We start from the raw sequence: 20,745 nt of genomic DNA on the forward strand, positions 1-20,745 counted from the left end.
GTGGTTAGTGCGCGCTAAAACGCTTAGTGCACTTTTGTAAAAGGAGCCCTAAGTGTTAAAAATGTGCCCAAACTTAACAGATGACCACTAAAAGGATAACAGCAAGACGCCTTTCCTTAATCTTCCAGTGGTCACTGACTCCTTCCTACCCTCCTAAAAGGTGGAAATAATAATACATACCAGGTTCTATGACAGCAACAGATATAATGGTCATTTTTTTTTTTCAGCAGCAAGCAGGTCCCTGGAGTAACTTAGTGGTCAGTGCAGTAGACTATAGAGAAGGAGACCCAGGCCCATATCCCACTTTAACTGGTTCATTTGTGGAAAGTTTGAATGCCCCCCCAAACCACAAAATGCTTACAGAATCCACATATAAGTGACACCTGCAAGCATAAGGGCTATTGTAGGTGGGTACAGTACATTTTTTTGTTACTCATAGGGGGCTCACAATACAATATCAATGGCTTATAATCAGACTCTATATTTACTCCCCCTTTTATGAAGCTGCGTTAGGCTTTTTTATTTTCAGCCGTGGCGGTATTAGCTCCGATGCTCATAGACGCATTGAAGCTTATACTGCTGCGGCTGGCAATTAAAAAAAGCCTAACATGGCTTTGTAAAACTGTGTGTGTGTGTGTTAATGTGGTGTTAATGCATTAATAAATAAATCACATTACATTTTTCTAAGTTAAGTTAACTGCTCCCCCTCCCCCTGATCCCTGAACCTAGTCGAAGTTTCTCGCTCTCTCGCATTGGGAAGCAGGAAATTCTGCCTCCTCTGACCCGATGGCTTGTTTTTGTGCTTTGTTCCCTTGAAATTTTTGTATAATGGCCCTTAAAGAAATGCACACGGAGCACAAACTATATAAAAATAGGGAGATATTCAAACCAAATTGATAGATGTTTTTCTGGTTTGAAAATGGCCATGTTTAGCACTGGATTTTTTTTGATGTTTTTTGCATAATGTTCAAAATCAGATTTGGACATCATATAGAAAATGCCTTTTCACATGTGGAAAGGAACACAAGATGGAAAAGAAACACAGAAGTTAGCAGACAAACACAAATAGGCAATTTAGAATTCCTTAATATTATGAAACTGTAAAAGCAATTCAACTGATTGTTTCTTGTTGTAGTTAATTTTAGTCCAGAGAAGCATCTTCAGGGTCAGGCAGCAGCTACACTGAGAGAGAGCCTGTTTACTTATTTAACAGAATCAAGATAAAATACATCCTCACCTTTGCTTCCAAACGGGTTACTGGTCAGTGCAGCTGATCTCAGATAGCAACGATAGCTTTCTTCACATGGGGCACCAATTTAATTAAAATTGATTCTGAAAACTAAAATAGTCTATAAGTGGTCAGTGGTCTTTTATTTTAGAGTTGCATAATGTATCTTGTTAACAAGGTGAGACTAGCAGAGACATCTCTCTGCTTCTAAGTCAAATCTGGCAGTACAAATGGTTACATTTATAGCTCTGAAACCACAGAAGAGGTAATCAATTCTATTCAAGGAAATTAATAGATCAGCAAACTTACAAAGGAAGGTGTCTTTGAGAGATATATAGGATATAGATGTTTTAAAGAAAATGAGCTCACTGAGAAAAAATCTCCCTGCACCCCAAGAAAAATAAAGGGTAAGGGGGAGAGACAGCCCAAACCAACACCCTATTACTACCACAAGAGAAAATAATTAATAATAATAATAAAATGGAGCCCTCAGTCACACAGCTTGCAAAGGGGAAACCCCTAAAGCTTCCGGCTGTCACTGGTTTACACCCAAAAGGGTGTTAACTGTGAAACATCTCCGGGCACCCTTTGTGTGAAATTTAGTGATAAACCAATACACAAATGTGTTAAAGGTGAAAACAAAAATGAAACACACTCAAAAAGTCGTTAGGGCTGTCTCTGCCCCTCATCCAGGAGGCCATTTTCAACTTTGCTTTTTCATCTGAGGCTGGTGATTGAGAGCCTGCAACAAAACAGCATAGCCGGTTCCTGAGGAAGGGGGTTTTTCACTGCCGAAACGGAGTCCCGTTGGACGAACTTTGTTTCTCGCTGGCTGGTTTTTCTACGGAGAAGCTAAGTACTTCCAGTTGGTAGTTTTTTCATCTCTTAAGCATCGCTGAATGTGGACATTGTTTTTTGGCCCCCTGGATGAGGGGCAGAACCAGCCCTAACAACTTTTTGAGTGTGTTTCATTTATTGTTTTCACCTTTTAACACATTTGTGTATTGGTTTATCACTAAATTTCACACAAAGGGTGCCCGGGGATATTTCACAGTTAACACCCTTCTGGGTGTAAGCCAGTGACAGCCGGAAGCTTCAGGGGTTTCCCCTTTACAGGCTGTGTGACTGAAGGCTCCCTTTTATTATTATTATTATTAATAATTATTTTCTCTTGTGGTAGTGATAGGGTGTTGGTTTGGGTCTCTCTTCCCCTCACCCTTTATTTTTCTTGGGATGTAGGGAGATTTTTTTCTCAGTGAGTATTTGTTTTCTCTCCCTCATTTCGGGTTTGATTGGTTTTTTAAAGAAAATGGGAACATGTGTGGAACATGACATTTTCTCAGCTATTGAAAGGAAAGTCTAATTACTACAGACTGCTTATTTACTATAAATTAAATATATTTGCAGCATGAGAACAGGAGAAAAAGTTTTCAAATAGTAATTCTGTATTTTGAGATAAGCACCTTGTACTTTTAGATTTATTCTCCTTCTTCCATCCTGGGGCCCCTCATTAGTGTAGATGTATACATGAAAAATTAAAAAAAAGAAAAAGAAAATTCTTCGACAAAGAGCAATATAGGCTCATAGTCCAATCCCTAGTCCTAGGACCTTTGGACTACTGCAATATCCTCTACCTGCCGTGCCCCGCAAACATGATAAAACAATTACAGACTGTACAAAACACAGCCCTCAGATTGATCTATTCACTAAGCAAATATGACCACATCACCACTGCTTACCTAGACTCACACCGGCTACCTATACAAGCACGAATTCAATTCAAATTATACTGTCTATGTAAACAGCACCCTAAATTGTAATTTTCCTGGAAATGTCCAGTTATCTTCTTTTGTAATCCGCCTAGAACTGCAAGGCACTGGCAGAATATTAGTCACTAATGTAATGTAATGTAATCAAGTACAGGGTTTTTTTTCACAATGGGAAATAGGAGGAGAGTCTGGTGTAGTGGTTAGAGCTACAGCTTCAGCACCCAGAGGTTGTGGGTTCAAACCCCACGCTGTTCCTTGTGACCCCCAGTCAAATCACTTAATTCTCCACTGCTCCAGGACAGATAGGGAAAACACTTGAAGTAAACCACTTTGAGTGTGGTTGTCTAACTACAAAAAGGTGGTATATAAGTCCCAATCCTTTTCCCAATGTTCATAACAATTTGTGAAGATCGGCATCTCTCAATAACTCACTGAAGACAATTTTACGACATAAATAAAAATAATAAGAAGAAGAACATAAGAGTTGTCAAACTGGGATAGACCAAATGATCATCAAGCCCAGTGTTTTGTTTCCAAGTAACTGGCAACATCTCAAAAGAGTAAACAAGATTTAATGCTGCTTATCCTAGGAATAAAAAATGGATTTCCCTAAGTCCATCTTAATAAAGGCTTGTGGATATTTCTTTTAGAAATTATCCAAACCTTTTTAAAACTCTGCTAAGCTAACTGCTTTTACAACATTCTCTGGCAACGAATTCCAGAGTTCAGTTATATGTTGATTGAAGAAAACTCATATTTTCTCTAGTTTGTTTTAAATCTACCACTTTTAAACATGGACATCCCTTCCCTTTCTACTGGAGGTCCATCTTTTGGCCTTTCTCTATTCCCATCCAAAACATGACCAGGCCAGTAGTTTTACACGTCCATTTTCTGGCTATATAAAATTGGCATCTGGACATTCTTTCAATATGGATGTCTAAATGCAGATTTTCAGACATCCAAAACATGAATAAAGCTTCTAAAATAAGCACCTTAGTGAAATTTAGAGTATAAATGTATGTACACGGCCATAGTAAATTTCAAAGAGACCAGTTTATGAGCATAAGTCTCAATGTAGAGAGTTGCGCGGGGACAGAAATCCCACCCGTCCCCGCCAAATTCCCACCCGTCCCCACCCGTCCCCGTGAGGAATCCCTCCGTCCCCACCCGTCCCCGCGAGGAATCCCCTCCGTCCCCACCCGTCCCCGCGAGGAATCCCCTCTGTCCCCGCCCGTCCATATAAACTTCAGAAATAGTTATTTCATTTAATTATGCTACTGAATTAAAGGCTCTGGTAGAAACCCATTTACAAATAAGCAAAAAGACTTTATTAATTTGAAAATATTAATTGGGAAGAATACATACTTTGCAAATGGGTTTCTACCAGAGCCTCTAATGTTTATAAATTTTTATCAACACAACTAATATACTACTTTATCCTGAAGCAAAATAAAAAAAAAGAAATATAATTCTTTTCCTACCTTTGTTGCCTGGTTTCTGCTTTCCTCATGTTCTCATTCAATTCCTTCCATCCACTGTCTCTCTTCCTTCTGCATCTTCCATTTGCTCTGTTACTGTGCCTCTCCCTTTCTTCCCCCTTCCAAATTGGTCTGGCACCCATCTTCTTCTCTCCGCTCCCCCATAGTCTGGCATCTGTCTTCTTCCCTGCCAGTGTCTTCTCCCTACTCTCTCTTCCCCATTTCCTTTCAGCGTCCTTCTTCCCCCCATCTTCCCCATGTCCTGTCAGCGTCCTTCTCCCCCCTCTGTCTTCCATATGTGCTTTCAGTGTCCTTCTCCCCCCTCTGCTTCCCCATGTCCTTTCAGCGTCTTTCTCCCTCTCTGTCTTCCCCATGGCCTTTCAGCGTCCTTCTCCACCCCCCCCAGTCTTCCCCATGTCCTTTCAGCGTCCTTCTCCACCCCTTTGTCTTCCCCATGTGCTTTCAGCATCCTTCTCCACCCCTTTGTCTTCCCCATGTGCTTTCAGCATCCTTCTCCCCCCTCTGTCTTCCACAAGTGCTTTCAGAGTCCTTCCCCCCCCCGCCCTTCCCATGGCCTTTCAGCGTCCTTCTCCACCCCTTTGTCTTCCCCATGTCCTTTCAGTGTCCTTCTCCACCCCTTTGTCTTCCCCATGTGCTTTCAGCATCCTTCTCCCCCCTCTGTCTTCCACAAGTGCTTTCAGAGTCCTCCCCCCCCCGCCCTTCCCATGGCCTTTCAGCGTCCTTCTCCACCCCTTTGTATTCCCCATGTGCTTTCAGCGTCCTTCTCCCTCCTCTGTCTTCAAGTGCTTTCAGAGTCCTTCCCCCCCTCCTCCCGTCTTCCCCATGGCCTTTCAGCGTCCTTCTCCCCACTCCTTCTCTACCGCCCCGGGTGCAGTACAGCCGGCCAGGTCCCCTTACTTTTGTGGCACTTCCCCGACCGACTGACAACAGCCCCGGTCCGACAAACCTCCCTGCCCTTAACTGCGAATCTAAATTACCTTATTACAGCTGCTGTAAGAAGATAATTTAGATTCGCGGCTACAGGGCAGGGAGGATTGTCGGACCGGGGCTGTTGTCGGTCGGTCGGGGAAGTGCCACAAAAGTAAGGAGACCTGGCCGGCTGTGCTGCAACCGGGGCGGGGTGTGGCGGGGCGGATCGCCCCCTCCCTTGGTAGTCACTCGAACCGCGAGGCTACTCTCCTCCTTACCTGCACTGCCTGCAGCACAGAGCCAAACGGAAGTCTTCCCGACGTCAGCGCTGACGTCGGAGGGAGGGAGGGCTTTGTTTAAGCCCTCCCTCCCCTCCGACGTCAGCGCTGACGTCGGGAAGACTTCCGTTCGGCTCTGTGCTGCAAGCAGAGAAGGTAGGGAGAAGAGCCGCGCGACTGAGTACATCCAGCTTTGTTTAAGCCCTCCCTCCCCTCCGACGTCAGCGCTGACGTCGGGAAGACTTCCGTTCGGCTCTGTGCTGCAAGCAGAGAAGGTAGGGAGAAGAGCCGCGCGACTGAGTACATCCAGCCCCGCAGGAACCCCGCGACCCTCGGAGGCGTCCCCACGGGATCCCCGCGACCCTAGGGGGCGTCCCCACGGGATCCCCGCGACCCTAGGGGGCGTCCCCACGGGATCCCCGTGACCCAAAGGGGGAACCCGCGGGATGCCCGCGGGTCCCGCGGGATTCCCGTCGTCCCCGTTCCCGTGCAGCTCTCTATCTCAATGTTGGGAGCATAAATCCTTTGAATATTGGGTCCTCTATTTTTATTTTTACATGCAAAAGAAAATCTGAAATGTGGCCAAATGATTAGGTATATCTAAGATGGTGAAGTCAAATATGAGTTTAAAGTTTAACCCTTTGATTTTTGACTTGCAGCCATACATGATATGATGCCCTTTATGAATACAAGAGTGAATTCTTGTTTTGTTTTAGAGTTGTGTCTTATTTTATTGTGTGGTTCATTGTTTGCACAATAATTATCCTCTCATTTTGTTTGACCATCTTGTCTGTACCAACAAGACAGCTCATAAAATTGTGTTTCTAAGATGGAAGTGTTTATGTACATAGTAAATTGGATCTTATGGGAACTGTGATTGGTAGTTTTTATGGACAGATTTTTATTATAAGATTTTAAATGATGAACTTGGAACACACTAAATTCTCATTTCTTACATTCTAGGCTGACCAAATTTCTGGCTTTCATATCAGATCTGTTCTGTGTGTTCCTATATGGAATAGTAACCATCAGATAATTGGTAAGTTAACCAGAACAGAAATATATTGATGATCCTTTTGTTTGTCATTGCTTTTTTAAAATGATTTCTATGATGGATAATAGAATGGAATGAATACCTACATTCTCTCAATGATACTGAAGTACCATCACTACTTAACTGCTTCTCGTCAACAAGTGAAATCAGTTAGAGAAGGAAAAGCTGTAAAACAAAAGGCAATTTATCAAGGTATTGGAACCTGAAGAGCACTGAGGGATAGGGATGGGCACCCAGAAAATTTTCATGTCATGTTGTTTTTTGTGTTATTTTGGGGGGGGATTCCCATTTTACAGGGTCCTCCCCCTTGTGTAGTTATAGTTTATGTATATTCCGCCTTTAAACAAGGCGGAGTACAACCAAACATACACAATTTAAAAAAATAACAACAGACTTGCCAAAAAACATCAAAATTGTCTATTCATATAAAGCATCAACCATCATATTTCATCTTACAAAACAGATGACACTTTAACAATTTTTTAAAATTTACACAAATCTTTTTGTTGCATGATATATTCTGGAAGCCTGTTCCACTCAGCAGGTCCCGCACATAGGAAAGTACTAGATCTTGTGGTCTGTAAATGTAATTTCTTGTGAGTTGGAATAACCAAATTACAATGTGTAGCAGAGCACAATGGTCGAGAGGGCACATAGAATGTCGCACAATCCTGTAGGTATTTTGGTGATAAATGATATATACTTAGATAAACCAAAAGTAACAAATGAAAAATTTCTGGACCTGCTTCCTGTGCCCCTCATCTCCGAACCAGACCTTCTTTCTGCAACCCGTACCATCCCTGCAGCAGAATCTCCTCCCTCCCATAGGCTCCTAGGTCTCCCCTACGCACTGGTGGTAAAGCAGGGAAAGTTGGAGCAGAAGCAATGCCCACTCACTCCTGCCCATGGCTGTGGTTGCATCCAATATGGTGGTCACAACCTTCAGCCTAGTCTTGCAGTACCATGAAACTAGGATAAAGGATTATAGCTGGCACATTAAGGGCAGAAGAGGAGGAGGGGCCAGATAGAGCCAAAATGGAGAGCTGGGAATTATTGGGATGGGGGGGGGGCTTTCCTTTGTAAAACTGTTACTGAGAAATGAAACCTTGCCTGTTATTTTTGACCAATGACAGGAAATGACAAAATAAATGTTGACATTTCTTCTTTTAAATGACTGCCCATCCCTACGGGGAGGGGGGGGGGTAATTCTGTGGCCTAGGCATCAGCATTTACATGTGTGTTTATTATATATGCTTTGAATATTAGTATATATGTGTGTGCCCTTACACACATATATGTACTCTTGCGATTTATTAGTTGACAATTGAAGAGAATAAATTGTTTTATTATGTAGATTTTATGATATGGTTTGTTTTTTATCTTATGTATGTTTTAATTGATGTAAACTGTTTAGTTTTTTTGTAAACAGTATAAAAAGTTTTCAATTAATAAATACATATATACATATATGCTAGCATGCTGCCTAGGTACTATTCTGCAAATATCTAAGTAGCATTTGTAAGCTGGAGTGTACATAGGGGTGGAGTGGGGTGGGACACAGATGAGATGCCCTCCTACTGTATGTGTGTAACTTGTGAGTCCCTGCTGCCCTTAGGCAATCACACTTACATCAGCTCTATATCTGGTTAAATGTGAATGCCTAAATGTTAGATGTATTGATATCATGTCACATTACTATTCTATAATGGAACCTAGGTGCAAGCCCTCAGGCCACCTAAATTGAGATACCCAGTTATATGAGAATTCCCTCCACAAGGCCTGGGTAGCTTTATGGGTTAGTCAAATAAATCTTCTGAAATTCTGCCCCAATGACCAGTTAACATTTTGTTTGGCAACCATTAAAGAGGTGGAGTCAGATGCATTTTGCGAGTATGGTGTGAAATTAGCTAGACTTAACAAGATAACTTTGGCCATGCTGGAGGGCTGCCCTAAAGCAAATTGGGTATCTAACTTTATCCAGAGATTTCAAGTTTTCATTCATTTACTGCCCTGTCTATTAGATGTCCTTCTAGGACATCTAATATAAAACAATTAAAAACAAATCAACAATACAAAAAAATAAATAAAAGGAACACAGGGGGAGAACAATAAAATTTTTTAAAGTAGAGAGGATAATACAGTAGAAAGGTGCTACTTGTGTTTGACAAGGCTGTATCCATCTTAATAATGTCATCCACAAATCAAATAATTTTAAGAATATGCATCACAAAAAAGAAACGTTTTTAAATCGGTCTTTAAAAGAGTCCAAAAAAGTATGTAATCATAAATGGGCTGGAAGTGCCATTGAATAGCTAAAACTAATCAGATAAAATTATATGGCTAGCTATGCTGCTCCCATCAGCCTCTTAGTCCCTAAATGTAGTTTGCAGGCTGCCTGTGCTCTCTTCCTGCTGATTAGGGGGCCTAAATGACAGAAAGATTGCAGAGAGGAACCAATATTGTAAATCTCCTCAGTCTAAAGGACAGAAGTGGCACTGTTTATGCACTATGGGCAGTAACTATGAAAGAGTTCTCCTTCTCGGACTCTGTTTCACAAATATGCTGGAGCATAGGTGTAATTTCATTAGCCATTACATATGAATGTGGTGATACTCGGGGAAGTGGTGGCCAGTGTTTCTTTACACTCTCATTGTTCCAATTAAATTAGACCCAGACAGTGGCGTGGTAAAGGGGGAGGGGGCAGTCTGCCCCAAGCGCCATCTTGCTCGGGGCACTGGCACCCCTTCCCCCATACCTTTTTGACTTCAGCGTGAGCAGCCATCAGCGTGAGCAGCCCATGTCGGCTTTGGCGCTCTCTCTGACGTCACTTCGGGGACCCGCGCCTAGGAAGTGACATCGGAAAGAGAGAGCTCCGAAGCTGATGCGGGCAGTCAGTTGGTGGCTGCTTGTGCCGAAGTTAAAATGGTACGGGGAAGAGGTGCGGTCGCATGGCAGGGGGGCAGAGGAGGGGCTCCACCACCCTGGGTGCCACTCACCCTCTCTATGCCACTGGACCCAGAGATTCATTACTGCTATATCAGACCCAGAAGTTGTGCAGGTGCTGATTGATTCAGTGACAGTACCCTGCTTTCCTAATTAAATAAATATAGGGCTGCTTTTTTGTGTGGTCCTATCTGCCTGGTTAGGAATGCAGGCACTGGCACTAAATATTCCTAGTGTTTTATGTTTTTTATTAAAATTTAATATGGTGTTCTAGCTTTCAGTAGTTCTAAGTGGTTAACAAAATTATAAACAATTAAAGCAAGAAAGGAACTCCATAAAGAAACTCATACAGAGTACCTATTAGAGCAGTAGCTTGCAATTGTTACTGGTGAAATTCACTGTCTGTCAAGATATCACAAGTTAACAAATATGATCATTGGCAGGTATCTCTTTGTCAAAAGCTTGGGATAAAAATAACTTTTATGGAATCTTTTGAATGTCATGAAGTTGGATTCTAATCGCAACTAATCTAGTAATTGATTCCATGAACTAGGACCTAAGCAAAAAAAAAACTTTAGATCTAGAATTCTCCCACTTTACCTTTTTATGCCGTTGGCATCATTAACCTGTTATCTTATAATGATCTAAGCATTCGAGAAGGAATATACGGTTGGTTCTCGATGATATTGCTTTTTACCAAGACTCCCTTGTATGGTTCTGTCACGGCTTGGATGGTGCCAGGGTACTCCGAGCTGGTATTCAGTGACGCTACTCGCTTAAGTGCCACAGATGGTGTGTTTTAAGTGGGCAGGAGTTTCTCTGCCCCCCTTAAACTACACTGAATATCAACCCAACCCGACTCCAAACTTATTGTGTTGTTGACTAATGTATAATTCTTGTTCTGTATTCTCTTTTGTATTTTGAAACATGAAACAGAGCATAAGGGAAACAATCTGACAGATTCAACAGCAATTTAGCAAGATAACAATGGGTATTCAAACTTTTGTAGATTTTTCTCTCAGTGGAATTATGCATGCATTGATTCTTCCAATGATAAGGACAATCTTATGAAGAGAAAAACCAGCATTTGGGCCCAAGGTGATTTACATAAGATTTAGAAATCAAGCCCCCGCAAGATATGGAAAACAGATAATTATTCTTAGATGACTCAGCGGTCTTTTTACCAAACTGTGTTAGCTGTTTAAGATGGGAATTACTGAACTTTAATTGTGCATACTGCCAAGAAACATTGTCCATTTCTTCCTTAAACAGCTAACATGGAAGGTGGCATGAAATAGAAAGGGAAATGCATTACAATTACCATGGCAATAGTTACCATGTGCTAACTATTAATGTGACAAATAACATGGAGCAGTTAATGCCACCTCAAAAGATAACTACATTGCTTTGCCTACTGTTCAGTTACCCCCTAATTCCATAAAAAGTGTCAAAAAATTGTGTGTGCAATTTGTCATGTTCCCAAATTGCATGCACAATTTAATTGAATAACAAGCTAATTTGCACCAATAATTGGTATTTTAACAAGCAATAATTGGTGTTAATTAGAATCAATTAAGAGTTATGTGTACGAATTTAGGTGTAGGACCCACACCTAAATTTTACATGAGTCAGAAAAGGGGGCATGGGGATGGGTGGGGGGGATGGGCAAATTGGGGGCATTTAATTATGTTGGTAATTAAAGAATTAGGCCCTCATTGCCTAAATTTAGGTGTGAGCATTTGAACCATGATTTTGCTGGTGCAAACGGCTGCATTTAAATTTAGTCACGTTTCCCGGGTGTAAGCATTGTTCTATAAACTGCATCTGACTTTAAGTGCAGCTTATAGAATAGATCTTTTTTGGATGCAGAATATAAAATTTAGCCCTTAGTGTACAGTGAAAAAGTGCTAGGACTGTGTCCAGTAGAAAATGCTAAGTTTTGCAGCTACTACTTGTTAAATTTGGCTGTTAGCACATGGTAACTGGAAAGTCTTATCCCAATTTAATAAAAGACTCATAAATAAATGTACTAAAGGGGGAAAAAGAGAAAGTTTTAATTGCCTAAAATAGCAGTAGGAAAATCAAAGAAATCCTCACTGCAGTTGTGAGGATTTACCTGTTTCCACCAGGAATATTTTGGAGACTCATCTTTCAGTGTAATATGAAGTCAGAATGTGATTGTCAGCTCTGAGGCATGGTGCCATGCATTAATAATCTCTGTTCATAAACTATTCCCAAAGGGGTAGCCCAAGTGCTGAACAGGCTCGATGGGAAGCCTTTTGATGATGCTGATCAACGACTCTTTGAGGTAGGAGCTGCTGTTTCAAGTCATTGTATCTGTTAGTTTCAGTATGCATCTCCGAGCAGTCTTCAGTGGTTATATATTTACAAGGGGATCACATCTTTGGTACTGGTTTTGCTAAAAGTTTTTCTACTGTCATTCAGGATAATAACTTAGTAACATGGTGAATTTATATTGCACAATGTTACTCTTAAGCAATAGAGTAGCCACAGGTGGTCTGAGTGGGCAGGGAACCCACCCACATTTAGATCTGGCCTACCCAGTATTGATGTAACCTTGCTGTGGGTAGTGAGAATCTCCAATGTGAAGTCTCCCAGCATCTCTCTCTTACCTCCCCTTTGCTGACGATCCAGCTTTTCTCCCATCTTTTAATTCACTTAATTCACTCGATCCCATTCCATGTACCTTTTTAAAACTTTACTTCCAGAGGTCACTGGTAGTGAGCACTGCTTCACATATGTAGTGAGCACTGCTTCAGTTCACACCAACCCCAGAGCCCTTTTCTGACGCAACTTCCTGCTTTTGCTTTGGCAGGATCACATCAGAGGTAAGACTCTGGGGTTGGCATGAGCAGCATGTATGAATAGCTGTGTATTGCTGGCAAGTTCCAGAAGTGAAGTTTTTAAAAGCATGTCGGGGGGGAGGGGAGGGGTTGAGAGGTATTAAATCGGGAGGGGAGAGAGAGATGTTGGTTCACAAGCGAAATAAGGAGTGGGAGAGGGAGAGATTCTGGAGAAGGGTGGGGTGGAGTTGGAGAGAGAATTTTGTGCCCAGTTTGCACTCAGGCCAAATGGGGTCTCATCAATGACTAATAAGGGAATATTAACATCTCCTTTCTTCTACTGTTATGCCCCTCTGCATTTATTCAACTCTTCCACCTGATAGTATGTTTTTTCTATCAGCTGCTTTGCAACCCTGTATTAGTTATTTTTTCATTTTTTGGGATCCTCAGCGCCACCACTCAGAACTCAAACAGATCTCATTGCTCTAAGCTTTACGTGCCAGCTCCTCATCGGGTCCCTTTATTAGTTTTTGTCATATATATTTTTAAGCTATTTTCTTTTGTACAATCTACTTATTTTGTCAACATTTAAGCATGTACTTAGCTTTTATCTTGTGGTCTCTGGCTAGGGGAAACATCACGCCGACATATTTCGCTGCTAGAGCTTTATCAAGGCTTTACCCCTATCAATTTTAGCGCCAAACCTGCGACAACTCTGTCCTCTGCATTTATTGTCACATTTTATTTATTAAGATTTATTTACTGCCTCTTTGAAGAGATTTACGCAAGGCGGTCTACATTGTTTCACGGTTTTGAGATCCTTGGACACTGCCACCCCAGGGCTCTGTCCTATTCTGTGCAAATCAGCCTCTGGTACCCTAGCACATACAGTATGATGTAGCTCCATCTGATTTCTACATCTTAGGTGAATCACTCTGCATTTCTTTGCCTTAAATATTAACTGCCAAACATTAGACCACTTCTCGTGTTGTCCACTCTCTCTGGGCTGTCCGCTCTGTTGCAAATCTTGACATCATCCACAAAAAGACAAATTTTTCCTTCAGATCCTTTAGCAATGTCACTCACAAATTTTATTGAACAAAATCGTCCCCAGTACCAAGCCCTGAGGCACTCCACTCTTCACCTTTCTTTCCTTTGAGCAAATTCCATTTACCACCACCCTCTGTCATTCTGTCAGTCAACCAGTTTCCAATCCAGTTCACTCCTCTGATCCTAACTTCAGCCCACCAAGTTTATTGATGAGACTCGTAGAGGAAACCGTGTCAAAGGCTTTGTTGAAATAGAAGTAGACTACATCTAGCGAATGTCCTTGATCCGGTTCTGTAGTTATCCAGTCAAAGAAATCAATCGGATTCGTGTGGCACGGTAATGTGATGTACTGTAGTGCATTGATTAGAAAAGGTGCTGTAAAGGTAGAGAAGGGTGGGCTGCAAAGGACCTTAAACCCCTCACATCGTCGCCATAGTGCTTGCTTTTGAAAAGTGGGCTGGCAGCTGTAGTCGCAGACGGCTGCAGATGCAGTTGTATGAATTGGACAATTCATGAGAGCACTATGCAAGGATGAAATACTAATAAAAATAAAACAGAACAAGGAACTTCAAGTGAATTCTGTGAGGCTCAATATCCTGGGGGCTTTTGGAACTCAGCCCTGTTGTCCTATAACCAATTATTATTCATTCAGCGAGTTACTCATGTTTTACTTTAGTCTCTACAAAAGATGTGTTCTCCATTATCTTGTGCTTATTTGTTCAAATGAGAAACGAAAATTCTTTCCATAATGGAAAACTATTGTCTCTCTTAAGGTACATGGAGGGTAATTCTAAAAAGGACTGATTATTTTTAAGCACCTGTTTGAAGCCTTTTCCATAATGTATATCAGGCACCTGCATCTCTTTATAGAATACTAGTGTAACAGATCAAATATGCATCTATATTTTAGGCTCAATCACGTATTCCTGACATAGAGCCTTTGCAAATGCATGTACCTACATTATGACCGTTTACACATAGATTCTAGTATTTTATAATTTACGAGTGTCCGAAACTGTGTAACCTATCCATGCTCCACCCAAAGTCTGCCCATCTGCAAAGTACATGCCATTTCAGCATTTTCACGGAATAGTGCTTAGCTGGGGAATAATCTTTTATGTTCTTATGGCTCTTGTTTTAAAATCTGTATTCATGTTTTGTACGCCTAATGGTTAGTGCAGCAAACTGAGAAACTGCGGAACTGGGTTTGATTCCCACTGCAGCTCCTTGTGACTCTGAGCAAGTCGCTTAACCACCATTGCCCCAGGTACAAAATAAGTGCCTGTACATCAGGCATGTCCAAAAGGTAGATCGCGATCTACCTGTAGATCGCGGAGGGGTCAGCGGTAGATCGCCACTCCACTTGGATCCATCTCTCCAGCAGCTCGCCCCATCGCTAGGAGAGAGCTCGTGCTGGCAGGTCGTCTGCCGAGGGCTTGCCGCCGCTGCTGATCTTTTTTCCTTGCCTGCGATAATCTTGCCTGGGGGCGCTTGTTGTTTTCGTGCCAATAGTTTGTGGGTACCCCAGGAGGCCACCGCCCGTGCCCCGTAATGATACGCCACAGGCCCGATGTCATACCTGCCTCTCAGAATCTCCTGCCTCTCAGAATCACCCATTCCTGCCCCTGCCCCAACAACCCTTAGAAGTGTGTTATATACCGGCTTCATCAATTTGTCGACAAGTACTCCCTAGTCTCTTTCTTGGGGTGTCTCTCCGAGTACTGCACCAGACATCCCGTATTCATGTACAAGATTTTTGTTACCAACATGCATCACTTTACACTTGTCCACGTTAAACTTCATTTGCCATGTCGCAGCCCATTTCTTGAGCGTGTTTATGTCCTGTTGCAGGTCTTCGCAATCCTCCTGCGTCTTCACTACTCTGAATAACTTCGTATCATCGGTCTTCAGTTCCTGTTGATCTTTAATACTTTGGAACAGTGACAGTTTTGGACCAGATTCAGTCAGTGTTTAGACTAACTTAGCAGATTTGGCCTTCTTACATCCAGCCACCGAGTATAATGAAGATGAGTGTTCCAAAGAAGAGCAATACCTACCACTTTCATGATGAATGGGAAATGGACTATTCCATCATGGTGAAAGACAAGTGTTGTTGTCTAATTTGTAATGCCCCAGTATCCTTGCTCAAAAAGGGTAATCTGGAACATCATTATAAGGCTCTACATAGCAATAAGTTTGATGCTGATTTTCCACCCAAAACTGAGCTTCGTAAACTGAAGCTCAAAGCATTTAAATTGAAATTGGCTACTCAGCAACAGCTGATGACGAAGCCAAGGTCACATTCGGTCAGTGCAACCATAGCATCCTTCAAGGTCAGCAACCTGATCGCAAAAAATAATGCAAACCTTTCACTGAAGGAAAATTTGTAAAAGATTGTTTTCTTGAAGCAGCTGACAATCTTTTTGAAGGATTTAAAAATAAGAAAGAGATCATATCTGCTATTCAATAAACTGTCATGCGGCAAATAGAAAAGATGTGTGGAGATACAACTAAACAATTGTTGGAGGATATTTCAAATTTGTGTTGCTTTCTCACTCCAACTGAATGAATCTACAGACATAAGAGACATAGCCCAGTCTTTATCCGGATGGTTTTTGAAGACTTCAGTGTTAAAGAAGAACTACTTGGAATGATTTCTTTAAAAGGGAGAACTACCAGTCAGGAAATATTCAGTTCTTCCCATTCTTTTGTGGCAAAGTGTAATCTTCCATTACATAGACTTGTTTCCATCACTACTGATGGAGCAAGAGTAATGACAGGTGAGGTTAACTGTTTCATAGCCAGATTTCCTTTCTTACCATTGCATCATTCACCAGCAAGAGACTCAATACAAAGATTGTCATGGACATCACTTTCAAAATTGTAAATTCAGTTTGTGGAAGATCACTTCAAAGACAGCTTTTCAGTCTTACTGTTGATGAAGGGGCTGCAGAAATAATTTTGCACACAGAGGTAAGGTGGCTAAGTAGGCACAAATTTCTGCAAAGATTTTGTGATTTACTGAATGAAATAAGAAATTTTTTGAAGGAGAAGGGAGATGACCAAGTAGAGTTGGAAGATAAGGAGTGGTTATGTGATCTGGCATTTGTTGCTGACTTTACAAACGAACTAACCACCTCTTTTACTAAAGTGTGCTAACCGATTAGCGCACACTAATCGAATTAGAGCACACTAAACGTTAACACGTCAATAGACTAACCTGCATGCGTTTAGCGCGTGCTAATCGGTTAGCACACCTTAGTAAAAGAGGGCCTTAGTGATATGAACCTTGAACTACAAGGTTAAAACAAATGTATTGGCGAGATGATGAGTCCAGTTTCATCCTAGAAGAGAAAATTTGAGTTAAATGATGACTGACCTTGCAAACAACACTTTTGATCATTTTCCTAATAAACAGGACCATCTGGGACAATATCCAAATTTTGTTTTTCAGAACAAGAAGAATGTGACAGAAATCTGTTCTGTTATCCAGGAATTCAAAAATAGATTCTGTGACTTCCAAAAAATTGGAACAGTTGTGGAGTACTTGTCATATCCATTCAAAGTAGATGTGGATATTAAAGAAACTGCAGCTGCTATCAGTAAAAATTACTCATTGAACAAGCCATCTCTTGAAAACAAAATATTAACCCTTAAAAATGAAATTTTTCTCAAGACCTGTGCTGAGCAAGAATCATTTTGGAAGCTCGTGCCTAGAGACAAATTTCCCAACTTGAGAAGATGCAGCGAAGCTGTACATTCTTGTTTCGGTTCAACTTATTTATGTGAATCTGCGTTTTCCCATCTGAAAATGACAAAGTACACAACGTTCCAACATGACAGATGAACGTCTCCAGGATTCCCTGAGACTGGCCCTCACGCAATATTCACCCAACTTCAAAAAACTGGTGGATGAAATGCAGGCTCACTAATGAGCAAGAGCGAAATATTAAAGATTGTGCAAGATCAATACGCGACCTAAATTAACACAAATTATTCAATAAAAGTTAAAGAAAATTATTAAGACAGTTAAAGAAAGTTATTAGTCAATGAAACTTTAAGAAAAAATGTACTTTCCATTTCCCCTCGCTGTTCTTACTGGATCTTTGTATCTCTGTTTTGTTTTTGCTTAATTTACTTAACTGCTTATCACATCCAAGTAAATGACAGAAGATTCATTAAAAATGTTGGGAGGGGGGGGAGAATCCTCCAACCTTATTGGGTTAAAATTTAATTTGAAACTTAATTTTCATGGTGGTAGATCACCGGCATTTTTGGCCGGAAAAAGTAGATCACTACCTTTTTGAAATTGGACATGCCTGCTGTACATAATATGCAGACTGCTTTGATTGTAACCACAGACAGGTGGCATATCACATCCATCCCTTTTCCCATTAGAAAACCGGCATTTGGACATCTACTTTGCACGAATGTCCAAATCCCAATTGTGTAAAACTGCAGGATATTCTTATGGCAAGGGGCATGGTCTGGGTGTGGGTGGGACTAAGGAGGGACCGCAATATGGACATCCAGGTCTAATTTCAGAAGGGGAAGGGATTTCTATGTCCAAAAAGATGAGTATTGTTATTTAGACATGATACTAGGCATGTACAGGTTACAGAAAGAAACTCTGATTAAACAGCCATTCACTGAAGGGATTAAAGTAAGTCACCTGTTGCTGACCCCCACCCTTCACCAAATGTGAAACTAACAGGAATTATGGGCATTCATGGTACTTAAATCTTTTTTTTTTTTAATTAACTTCTTAATAGACCTCCATGTAGAGTTGAAGAGTAAACATAGAAACATGGCCCATCCAATCTGCCCATCCGCAGAGATCCTACGTGACTATCCCAGGCTTTCTTGAAATCAGACAGTCTCTGTCTCCACCACCTCTTCTGGGAGAATGTTCCATGCATCTACCACCCTTTCTGTAAAAAAAAACTATTTCCTTAGATTACTTCTGAGCCTGTCACCTCTTAACTTCATCCTATGCCCTCTCATTCCAGCCCTTCCTCTCAAATGAAAGAGACTCAATTCATGCACATTTACATCACATAGGTATTTAAACATCTCTGTCATATCTCCTCTCTCCTGCCTTTCCTCCAAAGTATACAGATTGAGATCTTTAAGCCTGTCCCCATTCGCCTTATGACGAAGACTATGCACCATTTTAGTAGCCTTCCTCTGGACCAATCCATCCTTTTTATATCTAAATGAGGTCTCACCAGAGTCTTATACAGAGGCATCAATACCTCCTTTTTCCTACTGGCCATACCTCTCCCTAGCATCCTTCTAGCTTTCCCTGTCACCTTTTCAACCTGTTTGGCCACCTTAAGATCATCACATACAATCATACCCAAGTCCTGCTCTTCCTTGAAAAAGTTCAAAATTTGATTTTAATTGTACTCCTCCCGACATGAATCCATGTTTCAGTACGTTGTCAGGGTTGAGGTCAAATACTTTTTCAGTATCATGCTCTGATTCACAATTGTAGTTCAAAAATGGCCATTGTGGTCCTGCTGAACTGCAATGATGTAAATTGCTAAGATTGCAATGAAATAGATTGTTATATATTGGTAAGTGCAATATTGAGCACTTGATAAAAGTGTGTGGGGGGAGGTTAGACTGACCTTTATTTGGTTCTATTTATGCAGTTAACATGGCTGATTAAGGGCTAGATTCACTAAGCTTACCGATCATGTACCGATCGGTTTGTGACCCCCGACCCGATTCACTAACCTGTGGCTGATCAACCTCCAATCCGATTCCAATCCTTGCATGCAAATGAGGGGGAATGGCATGCAAAGCAGGCAGGCAGCGATTCACTAAACAAAATCTGGAACACTGACAGAGCTGGCCAATCAACAAAAAAGCGTCCTTTCTGACTGCCCTCTCCTGCTCTCTGTCACACTGCTCAGTAAGCTCCTGCTCTCTGCCCCGATTCTCCACTCTCTGCCACCCTTCTCAGTGCTCTCTGCCCCAACCCAATTCTCCACTCTCTGCTGCCCTGCTCAGTAAAAAACTCCTGCTCTTTGCCCCGACTCGATTCTCCGCTCTCTGCCGCCCTGCTCAGTAAAACTTCTGCTTTCTGCCCCAAATCTCCTCTTGCCGCCCATACTTGCCACACTGCTTTTGCCCCGACTCCTCTCGCTGCCATGCTCTCTGGCCCTCCTGCGCCCAGCATCTCCTCTTGCTGCCCCAATTTGCGACCTCAACTCTCCTTCCCTTCCCCCGCAGTGCGAGCCTGTGGTTTTAACCCGTGGGTTTAAAGCGGGTTAAAACCACGGGCTCGTGAAGTGTTAACAAAGCTTTAAAAAAAGCAGCTCACAGCTCTGTAAGCATGTGCAGACCATCTACAGAGAAAGAAAATGGTCTGCGCATACTTCAGGATCGTTCAGTAGCGATCCATGTGGGCGGCGGGGGGCGTTCCTCCGATCGCCCCCATTTGCATGCTGACCCGTCCAGAATTCATCGGCCTGCCATGGATCGGGCACGATCAGGCAGGTTAGTGAATCTAGCCCTAAGTTCTGATAATCAGCCAAGTGCTGACTTTGTCCCTGGAATGCCTCCAAAATGGCTGGTTTTGAGTTCAGCACTAATCAGTTATTTTTAATGGCTTTCACCAGTTCATTGCCGCTGAAAAGATCCAGTTATTTTTAACAAACCAGGAATCGTTAAATTGCATTGAATATTGCCCCCCCCCATGGTTTATAATTCCAAATTACTTAATCTAAATTATTATTTGCATTAATACAGGCAAGCTTTTAATTGGGCATGCATATGATTTTGAGAACAAACTTGCTTAGCAGTTAATGTTTTAGCGATATGTATTTTGTTGCTTAGAATAAAAGTGATTATATTTTTCAGGCTTTTGTTATTTTTTGTGGCCTTGGCATCAACAACACGATTATGTATGACCAAGTGAAAAAATCCTGGGCAAAGCAATCTGTAGCTCTTGATGTAAGTACTCAATATTTTAAAGGGATATAAATACAAAATAAACAATTCTGATTTCTTTATCAAGTTTACTTCTAAAATGCTAAAAAAAAAAAGGAAGAGCAGGTACAAGTGGATCGATTTTTCACTCCGTCAAAAACTACAAAGACTAGGGGACACTTGATGAAGTTACAGGGAAATACTTTTAAAACTAATAGGAGGAAATTTTTTTTCACTCAGAGAATAGTTAAGCTCTGGAACGCGTTGCCAGA

The 20,745-nt window shown here is 41.6% G+C and overlaps 1 protein-coding gene across 1 annotated transcript in view; it reads left to right on the forward strand.

Annotated features, from left to right (window-relative positions):
* The window catches only part of PDE11A (phosphodiesterase 11A), a 568,355-nt gene that overhangs the window by 299,116 nt on the left and 248,494 nt on the right, over nt 1–20,745 (forward strand). Inside the window, exons 7-9 of the mRNA XM_033946286.1 lie at nt 6,647–6,722; nt 11,921–11,988; nt 20,405–20,497. Of these exons, the coding sequence (XP_033802177.1) occupies nt 6,647–6,722; nt 11,921–11,988; nt 20,405–20,497 (237 nt within the window). The remainder of the gene's footprint in view (nt 1–6,646; nt 6,723–11,920; nt 11,989–20,404; nt 20,498–20,745) is intronic.

Source organism: Geotrypetes seraphini, chromosome 5 (genome assembly GCF_902459505.1).
Source record: "Geotrypetes seraphini chromosome 5, aGeoSer1.1, whole genome shotgun sequence".
In the NCBI taxonomy this organism is placed as follows: Eukaryota; Metazoa; Chordata; class Amphibia; order Gymnophiona; family Dermophiidae; genus Geotrypetes; species Geotrypetes seraphini.